Source organism: Poecilia mexicana, unplaced genomic scaffold (assembly GCF_051168715.1).
Source record: "Poecilia mexicana isolate PSO_F unplaced genomic scaffold, ASM5116871v1 scaffold_5, whole genome shotgun sequence".
NCBI classification, from domain to species: Eukaryota; Metazoa; Chordata; class Actinopteri; order Cyprinodontiformes; family Poeciliidae; genus Poecilia; species Poecilia mexicana.
Genome location: NW_028263374.1, coordinates 28,629,544 through 28,639,787, shown reverse-complemented (window position 1 = coordinate 28,639,787; position 10,244 = coordinate 28,629,544). Strand labels below are relative to the sequence as shown.

Below are 10,244 nucleotides of genomic sequence, written 5' to 3'. Positions count from 1 at the left end.
ATAACAGCTGAAACTGTGAAAAACAAACTTGGAAGAGTTTAAAATCTCACATAGCAAAGCTTGGCATCAAATCTTCATGGGAACCATTAGATTTCCTACAATTTTTCCAAAAAACATCTAAAAAGAAAAAGAGTAGGAAAGAGAAGTTCAGCAACTGAATTATTTTATGCTGATTGATTATTTGAAGTGATTTAACTTCAGTTTATTACTCAAATTAGTTTAAAAGTTTTCTAATGGTGAATTATATTATTAAATATTTCAGAAAAATCCTCCACATTTGGATACAAGAACGTAACTTGGCACAGATTTTCCCTGGAGCTGATAAAAAGATGAAAACTGATTTAATTTGGTTCATAAAATAATATTTAAGCACTTGATTGTTATCTTATGCGTCCATTTGAAGTCTGCAGGGCCACTTTAAACGCTATTTAAAGTGGCCAAATCCAAGTGGCCAAATCCAGCCCGCTGTATACAGCGGGCTGGATTTGGCCCCCGAGCCTCGAGTTTGATGAAGTTCTAAATAAACAATCATTAAAATAGGTATTTTATCAACATTTAAAGATGATAAATCGTCCAAACAAAGTTCGGTTCTGATCTCTCCTATTGACTACTTAAAACAGTTTCTGGCCTCCGGTCCGGAGTATACTCGGATTCTGGGTCAGGACTACGACCTGGGTTGCTCTGACCTACTTCCATTGACAGCATGAGGCATTCCTGCCAGGATGTTTGTTCTTGATTTAGTTTATCTGCTTATAAACTCTAAAATGTTGAAGTCGTTTCACAAAAAAGAAAAGCTGGAGCTTCAGGATGTTTGTTCAGACCCTGGATTGCAACAGTCCGACCCCGCGGGACAAATTCACGCTGCGTTTCTGCTGAACAAAATGCATGAGAAAACCCAACATGCACACAAATCATCTCTATATTATCGACCATCTGGAATCAAAATCACGTTTGTATAAAAATGCATCAATCACAGAAATCTGTTTCATTCCTTTACATGATGAAGACGACGCATAAACCTTTACATTTTTTATGTTTCAGCAGTTATTCCAAGGTTTTAAGTGTTTTATTTTTAATCTTCTGCAGGACATTTAAAGAAGATTTTCTGCAGAAGAACTGGAATATGTTTGAAGTTTTGGTTTGGATTCATTTAGAGGGAAAGCAGATGATTACAATTAAGTTTTAATGTTGTTTTGGCTCCAACCAAACTGCAACGACCCACATGAAAAAGTGAGCAGATGTCAAACAGATTGTCTTACACAGCTTGTTGTTTTCTGGACATGGACTTTTTCTACTTTTATGTTATTTATATACATGCAAAGTAAAACATTTAATATAATTAAGTGCAGATTTTGGCTTAATTCCAATTTTGCATTTTAATTTATTTCTCTTTATTTGTAATCTTAGTTTGAGCTCTTTCACGTTTTCAAACCCTCTGCTTCTGTTTTTTTTTTTGTTTTGTTTTTTTGCTTTACTGTCACAGTTTCTTCATCAAACAAACATTCTGTCAACACATTTCTGTTCGAGTTTAGTTGTTTTTTCACTGCCTTTTATTTTGCTCTTTAAGTGGGCTCTGGCTCATAGAAAGGAAAATGTGAAGGTGAAAACAACTGAAATCTTTGTTTTAATTTTTTTAAAAGAAGCACCTGTAGCACTGTAGTCATTTAAAATGTGCATTTCTGTCATTGTAATCTTGCAGGACTGGGTCAAAACCTTGACTTTGGTCACACTTTTGTGTTGCTTTTCCCATATTATTCCGTTAATGTGGTCCAGAGATGCTGTTCTGGATCATCTGACTCCAGTCTGGTTCTCTATACTTGAGCTTTGGTGTTTCTGCTGAAGGCAAATGAGACCAATGAGAAACAATTAGACCCAAAAAAGCAAAACATTAGGCTGAAAGCTGCAGGTTTTAACCTGATTTATGTAAAAGTGAATTATTTAAAGTGGGTCAGATTCTCTGCTGTGCAGAGTGGGTGGGATCTCTAAAATGTGGAAAAATCTTGGTAATGTTTGCTGGTTTTGTTTCTAAAGGTTAAAGCTGTTGGTTTAAACCAGAAAAGTTAAAAAGTGTGGCCCAAATTTGGCCTGCCACTGCAAACATTTAACTTTTACAGAAACATTTTCCTTTAATTTCATTGTAATTCAGACAACTTTTGTAAAAAACAAATTTTACTGAACCCAAATCTGCTTTTAATTAACATGTTCGGTTTGCTAAACACAGCAGGTGTTTTCAGACTCGTGTTATTGATGGGAATACATAAAATCTTTTCTATTTTTTTAAATTGAACCTAAAAGGAATTAGCAAACTGTTTACACATCACTTGACTACAAAAAAAAATCAAATTAAAATATTACATTCTGAAGTTGTTGTCAATTAGGGAACTGAGGTAATCTAAAAATAAAAAAAAACATTTTGGGGCAAAAAAAACTTTATCATCCTCCCCATCATCATCATCAAATCTTTCTTCCAGATGCATAAAAAGGTCCGTAATAAAACAGATAAACAAAATTGATAGAAGGTTTTTAAACAGAAAAAAAGAAAATTGAACTCCATTTTTTTATTTAGTTAATTTGTTGCATGTAATCAAATTAGGTTTTTCATGGTTAATTTATTTACTTTTGTTTAACATGACAGTTTAATAAACTTCAGTTTATCCAAGTAAATTTATTAATTTGACTACTTGTAATAAAATAACTTCTTTTTTTAATCTGTTTTCCTTTTTTCACTTCAGCTTTTGAGCTGATCTGGAATCTGTGTTTTTATTTAATATGTGTCAAACATGAGGCTGGGGGGCCAAATCTGGCCCAACATGGCTTTTTATGCGGCCCCCAGACTCAAAGCATCACATAAATAGATCCTTCAAGATAATTATTTATTATTTTATCAATCAAATAGGGTTTTTTTATGCTGCCAAATTACATAAAAGTAATTGGTTTTATCAACATTTTGTGCCTTTTCAGGACATTTTTGATGTTATGACCTAAAATGAAAATGAGTTTGACCTCTCTGATGCAGAATCTGAACTACTCTGACATTTTTTCCTCTTTAAATGGATTTTGTGCTGCAGGATGTCAGTGAAGCTGCGGTTCAACTCGCCGTCGGATGGAGGTCTGATCCACAGAAGCCGCTCTTTCACAGGTTTTGGCTCGCTGAGTGGCCGGCCGCGGTGAGTTACCTGAAGCTGAAAGCGTCTGGAATAAACACTCATTAATAAATAAATCCATCCTCTGGTGTTAAGGAAAATAATGACAGTTATGTGGTCAGTTTTTGATGCCTGGCCACAAATATTTCATGATTTTTGGTATGAGCAGAGATAGATTTTATTTGTGATAAAACTGAGAGAAGCAACTTTTAGAGATGAGATTGGATTGAGTTTCTGCAGTAAATCTTTTTAGAAACAATCGGTGTCTAAGTATAAATGTAAGTTGCAAAAACAAAAATACTCCTAGAAAATGCCATGAGTGGCAACAGGTGGGATGTTTCTGAACATGAATTAAAATAAGGTCAATAATTTCCTTTTGCATGATTTATCATTTTTTTTCTCTTTCTACCAAAAACCAGATGATAAAAGTCTTCAGTCTGGTGCTTTTGTCTCAACTAGCCCTTTTTTCAAAGGACAGTTTTGTTTAGAGACCTCATCATTGTTGTTTCTGCAACAATAAATCGCAAACTCAAGCATGAACTTAAACACTTTGGCTGTTTTTTAAAAGATGGAAGTTGAAAAACATAAATGTGGAATTTGCATAACGAGTCCTTTTTAAACTGTTTTCAAAATTAAACTGTTTTCAAAATTTTCATAATTAAATATGCAGATGCAGATTTTTAAACGTGTTGCTCAAATAGACAAGATCTGTTACAAATTATTTAAATTTCAGAAGTTCATCCTTGAGTTTGACTCAGTTAAAGCTTAATTTTTTTTCGGTGAAATTTCACCCCATTGAATTTGTATTTAAATTTTTTTGCCAATTTCTGTCCGTGTTATAGTTGGTCTGTTTGACTTGTCCATCTTTCAGTTACACTCCTTTGTGAGGGTGAACAGATTCAATCAATCAAATTTATTTGTATGGCATATTTCAGCAACAATGCAACTTATATGATAAAATACAGACATAGAACACAGTTAATCATTTAAACGTTACACTTAAACGCTTTAATAACAAACGCAGACATGCAAACCATCTGCCTCAGGAGGCACAGAGAGGTTTTATGTTCCAAAATCAAATGTTTAAAATCCCAGTGCTGTTAGCCACTTCCTGTGTGTTTTTATACTGTACACAAACGCCAATGTTCAGTAAAACCTGCTGCGTTTCTTCAGTCTGCCTCCCAGGAGCCATCATGTCGAGGCTTTGATGGGAAACAGGAACATGTCACGAACGTCACAAAACGCTAAAACTCTTAAACCCTCACGAGTTTCAGTTTTCCACTGGAAAATCTGCAGATTAAATACTTTTTTGTTTGTTTTTTTGATCATGTTGTTCTGGTTTTCAGGTCTTCCTCAATACGTGGCTCTTTCCGCTCCAAAGCCACAATGGGAAGTAAACCTCCCAGAATGCACCTCTCCCCCCGCCGAGGGTCGGCCGCTACCTGGTCGCAGCCGGAGCAGGTGGACAGGGTTTTCCAAGCACTTCGCAGCGGACTCAAGTATGTAGAAACCGACATGTTTCACAGTCTGTTATGGTTTAACACCAGAAATGCAACCAGCTGCTTAAGATGCGTAACTTTGATTTATTTAATTAGACATTAATTTACAGAATATCGTAAGTGGTTGATTTAATCTCATTACAATGACATTTTAAAGAAAAAATGCAGCAATACCCAAACTGTGGCAGCAGGTGGCGATAGCATCAATCATGTGCATGGCTGAAGCTGATCTGGGCAGTCTGCTATTAGTCTTAAATGTACCAAAACAACGAAGGAAAATGCACTCAAAAGGTCAAATAAACATTTTTAATAGCTGTAGAAGTTGCATTAAATCTGAATTCTGGGCTGAAACCAGATTCACTCAGTTTTATTATAAATGAGTTTTAAGAAAGTACCTAAGCAAATTTTGGCTTTTCAAACAGATTCATTTTTAAGTAATTTTTATGGACCTTTTAATCGGTGCGTTTAAAGCAAAAAGGTCATTTGTTCACTTCCCTACTTGTCAATTAACTGGTAAAATGTCCTTGAGCGAGAAACTCAGATCTTTAACAAAACTTAAGTTCTAGTTTTGACCTAATAACTAAATAGTTGACTGACTTCTGTGACGTCGTAGTGTGTACAACTTAGATTTTCACTTGTTTTGTGTGCAGGGAATATTTAGAGGTTCACCAGGCAGAGATGGAGCTCCTGTTGTCACAGCAGAGAGAAACCAAGAGGAACTCCAGACTGGTGAGAAAAACTCAAACCATTGTTTTCTGTATGGTTGGTAACAATCATGGTGTAAATAATGGATTTTCTTTCCATTTCCAGGCATTTCTATACGATCTGGAAAAGGTAAAAATGTTTTCATGAGTTGTTTACTTTCATGGTATTTTGATTTACTGGTAAAGAAGAAAATTAAGATAACATAAACTCTGTTTTCACAGGAGATTAAAGCATTGGAGAGGTACATCCGACGATTAGAGTTTCAAATGAGCAAGGTAAACTGTTCTTTAAAGGTGACCTATTATGCCTCCTTCAACAGGTTAGAATAGGATTATACAAAACAGGTTCATTAAGTTTTTTGCATAAAATCATCCTTGGATAATGAGATTTTATTCTGCTCAATTCTGTCTATTTTGAGCTGTTTTACTGCGTCTTGTCACTTTAAATCAATATAATCTTCTGCTGCTCCCCCAACTCAACGTTTACATTCACTTATGAAAATGGCTACAAACAGATTATACAACAATTATACAACCGTACATCTTTGAAAAATAGAAGTGGAGCCTCCTGCACAACCAGCAAGAATTCAGCAGTCGGAACCAGATGTAAAGGACTTGACTCTTTGAATACAACAAGACTTGTGTTTTTTTGGCTCTATTTCCTTTTAAGTCATGATGTGCTGGGATTTCAGTTTTGCAGTACTCACTGCTAATGCTACATAGTGATACTGGATTAGCCAGTGACTAATGGTTGTCAGATTCTAGATATTTCAAAATAACAAGTGCAATAATGATTAACAGCATGATATATTAAATGAAACTTAATTTCCATCTGCCTGATTTATTTTCTCTTTTCTCTCTCTATCACAAACTGGATGATAAAAGTCTTCAGTTTGATGTTTTGGTCTCAACTAGACCATCTTTGAAAGATCAATTGTTTTAGAGACTTTGTAACTTTATTTCTCCTGTTGTTTAATTTATTTTGGATATTTAAAATGACTTCCAGTTACAGTGTTAAATGTTCATGATAACACATTTCAAAAAAATATGTTATCCTGACAGGACTAATAGCGCAGCGTTTTAGTGAACATTTTGTGCTTTCCTGCCATACAATGAATACTATTTCTACAGAATTTTCCTCTAGCCTCTTCCTTAAAATCCCACTAAATGTTGTGAAAAGCTGCCCAAATTTTAACAACCTGCCCAACGCTGTTTTTTTCCCAACCAAATGTGTTTAAAAAGCAGCCAGATTGGTTCCCGCCCAATAAGTGTGATAGAGCTCAGCTTGGGTTGCTAGGTGACGGGCGGAACTCCACGGGGTTGCTAGGTAACGGGCTGGGGTTACTAGGTCAGGGGCAGTGTCTGCTGATTTGTGGCATTAAATTCACCAGATTTTTTAAATGACTCTGTTTCCAAACACCAAAAAACATTAACTTGTTGCCACAACATCAATGTGTTGATGTTTTTTAAACACTTGGGCTGTTTTTAAAAGTAAGACACCCAAATAGTAGAACAGAAATGTGAAAAATGTGAATTTTTCTTAATACAGCCCCCCTTTAAGTGTTCATACTTTATGTTTTTGTAAATTTTGAAAATCCATGTGATAGAAAAAAATGTCTGCTGTTGAACCGTCATGACTGAGGGGTGATTTCTGTTTGTCTCCGCAGGTGGAGGAGTTGTACGAGACGTACTGCGTTCAGTGGAAGCTGTGCCAGGGAGCAGTGAACATGAAGAGGGCCTTCTCTCTATCCCCGTCTACCAGAGCCTCCAGGGAGAGTCTGCTGGAGCTCGGCCGCAGTCACCGGCACAGCCTGCAGGTACTGCTGACGGTTTGCTCCTGATCTACGGTAGAACAAACATGCAAAGCGTTTATAGGAACCACGTAGTCAATCTGAAGCATAGAAGGGACTCACAAGTTTGTGTTGTAGAAAGAAATGCACACAACGTGCATTTCTTATGCATTTTATGTGCATTTATTGTTTTTGCTGGTCTAGAAAAACTTTGAAGCAACTAGAACAGGATATAGGGTTCCAGGGCTGTTACAAGTGATTGTTTTAGTAATCTATAGATTATTCTGAAGAGTAATTGAGCAAAGAATTGTCTTGTTCAGTAGCTACTTAAGCTAGTAAAAGATAAATTCTAGTAAAAAGTAATTCAGTTTTGTCTTTGACGTGTTGTGACAAAGGTATGATTAGATGACTGCAGTGTTTCTTTCCATATATGGGGATTAGAGTTTAACTGCAATCATTTTTTGTATACCTGCATGTACGTCTGACTGTGTTTATACGTTAAAACGAAGTGTAGAATGAAGCTGAACCTCCTGATTTTCCCTCCTCCTTCCTGCCGCTGCTCCGTTCAGGACATGTCGACCATGGAGGGAGATCTGGAAATCCTCCTCGGAGAGCTGCACATCAAAATGAAGGGTGAGTTCTGGAGCAGACCGCAGTTTATCGGCTTCGCATCGTCTTTCAGTCCTTCGTCCAAACACACGTTTCCATTTACAGGACTGATCGGCTTCGCTCGGCTCTGCCCTGGAGACCAATACGAGGTGAGATTCCCCCTAAAACACTGAACATCTGGATCCCACTGGCTTAAAGGGAAGATAAAGATCAATAATAACATGGGAAGGAGCTGCAGGAATTACATTCCCTCTGATTCACTTTGAAATTAGAGCTAAAGTTGGTAAATGTAGAAGAAAGTGAGTCAAAAGTAACATAAACAAATTGTGTCAATTTGTTGATGTGAAGTGATTTTTATTCATAAAGAATAAATTAAAAACAGTTGATCAGAGTGTTTTGCAACACACTAAAATGACATGGCACAAAGAAAAAGGATCAATTCAGACAGGTTTGAAATGGAGTATAATAGAAATATAAAAAAATATGCCATACCATCTTCCTCCTACCACCTCCTGTCATCTTCTTCTGCGTTTCTGTCAGTAGTAACATCTGGTTTTTGATCATCAAGCTCTCAAGATCTACTAACGTTTAAGACAGGAGAGTTTCTAATAGCTTAATAGCAACTAAATGTTTCATTAGGTTTAAATTTGCTTAAGCAAAACGTTAGGCTGGAATCTTATTTTACACCTTAAATTGTTGTTTGGAGTTCTGTGCATTTCTCTGCTTCTGTTTTGGATTAAATCCAGTTATAAACATGTTTTATTCCAAGCTGATGCGCTCCTGTCGTCACATGACCAGGTGGTGGTGCGTTTGGGACGGCAGAGATGGAAAATCAGAGGAAGGATAGAGTCAGACGACTCTCAGTCCTGGGATGAAGAGGAGATGGTCTTCCTCCCCCACGTGTACCATAACTTTGAAATCAAGGTTGGTGCTGAAGGACTGATCTTCATCAGTGATGAATATCAGAAACTCAGATTAGATGAAAACTGTTTGTGATTGACTTTAAGTTATGAAGTTGTTTTCTTGTTGAAAAAACCTTACTTTGTGAAAGGCGCGTCAAATGAGAGTGAGCAGAGGAAGAGTTTATCCGAGTTGAGTTTGTACCAGAGCGAATGTTTGTGTGTGCTCACATCAGTCTCACTGCTCTCTGGTTCAGTTTTTGAGCCAAACTGGAGGAAAACTGACGGTTTTTAACCTCACTGGAAAATGATGCCATGCTGTGACGTAATTATAAAAAAAATGCAATAGGGAATTGAAAAATATGATCTAAACAAAAGATAAATGTATCTATGCTGCATTCCTAGAAACTCAAAGTACACAACAAAATATATTCAAGAGATAAAGTGGATTTTGAATGATATGTACTCTTCAAGTTTGTGTGAAAGAAAATTAACTGTGAAACCTGTGTGCCTGTTTGTACTCCATCCAATCAGGTGATGGAGGCGAAGGGCCTGGGTTGGCTGCTGGTTGGCATGGTAACGTGCGCCAGCGTGGACTTCTTCGTGGCGCGGCCGCAGCTGATGTTGGTGGACATCACAGAGCTGGGAACCATCAAGCTGCAGCTGGAGGTCACCTGGAAGTACGCAAACGCCCGACACGCAACATGAATCAAAACGCCGCCCAGGTGGAAAGACACTCAATCTGTTCCTGATGTCAGGGGTCTAACGGGGAGATGGCGAAGATTCAGGTGGATGGAGTAAAATTTCAAAAAGGCAGCACAGATTGGTGGGAACAGCTGGCTCTTATTGTGGAGTAAAATATGTCAAACTGTTGTCAAAGTGTTTATTCTCACCTTATGAGTGCGGCCTGCAGCTCATGCAAGCGCAGCTACTCGACACGAGCTGCAGAAACATTTGCTTCATAGCAGAAAAAAGAACAATGAAAGCATTTAATACAAGCAAACAGGACCCTCAGAGAGAAGGAATATGTTTATATTCAGCCCGTTTCATAGATTCAGCCAAAGAAATGGGAATAAACTCCTGCAGGCAATGAGGAACCAAACAGAAAATGTTCAAGTACTGGACTGAAAATCATTGAAAACTCAAAACCCTTGAAATGTGACTAAGCACCCGTTGAAAGCAAACCTGCGCCCCCTGAATTTTGGGGGGGGGAAAAGCCCATAAAGTGGGCGGAGCCAAACACAGAGGGGCGTGGCCAAATGTGGGGCTGAACAGGGATGTGGTTACAAGTATTTTCATCTAGTTTGTAGTGTAAAAATCCTATTGCACATTATAAAGGACAAACCTAGCTTAACCTTCTCAGCAATATTAGGAGCTACATTTAAGTAAAAAAAGTTATTTTTACTGGCAGATTTTCACTTGTAACGTGACAAAAATGTCTTGTTATAAGTGACATAATCTGCCAGTGGAACTAGAACTTTACTTAAACAAACTTATATCTTGATAAAAAGTTATTTGTAACTTATTTTTAAAGTGTCCCAAGATATTTTATGCTATAAACTAAACAAAAATACTTGGTAAAATTTTGCGTTTTTGACAT

General features: G+C 37.0%; 1 protein-coding gene across 4 annotated transcripts in view; it reads left to right on the top strand.

Annotated features, from left to right (window-relative positions):
* The window catches only part of ripor3 (RIPOR family member 3), a 47,088-nt gene that overhangs the window by 16,251 nt on the left and 20,593 nt on the right, over positions 1-10,244 (top strand). For 2 of the 4 annotated variants that reach the window (XM_015008708.2, XM_088005859.1), the window contains 10 exons: positions 3,069-3,167; positions 4,490-4,642; positions 5,293-5,371; positions 5,453-5,476; positions 5,569-5,622; positions 7,014-7,163; positions 7,706-7,769; positions 7,851-7,894; positions 8,544-8,669; positions 9,179-9,324. In XM_015008708.2, the coding sequence (XP_014864194.2) occupies positions 3,070-3,167; positions 4,490-4,642; positions 5,293-5,371; positions 5,453-5,476; positions 5,569-5,622; positions 7,014-7,163; positions 7,706-7,769; positions 7,851-7,894; positions 8,544-8,669; positions 9,179-9,324 (938 nt within the window). In that variant the 5' untranslated portion in view covers position 3,069. Of the gene's footprint in view, positions 1-1,078; positions 1,231-3,068; positions 3,168-4,489; positions 4,643-5,292; positions 5,372-5,452; positions 5,477-5,568; positions 5,623-7,013; positions 7,164-7,650; positions 7,770-7,850; positions 7,895-8,543; positions 8,670-9,178; positions 9,325-10,244 lie in introns of those variants that run through there. The other 2 variants (XM_088005858.1, XM_088005860.1) reach the window with 2 other exon arrangements.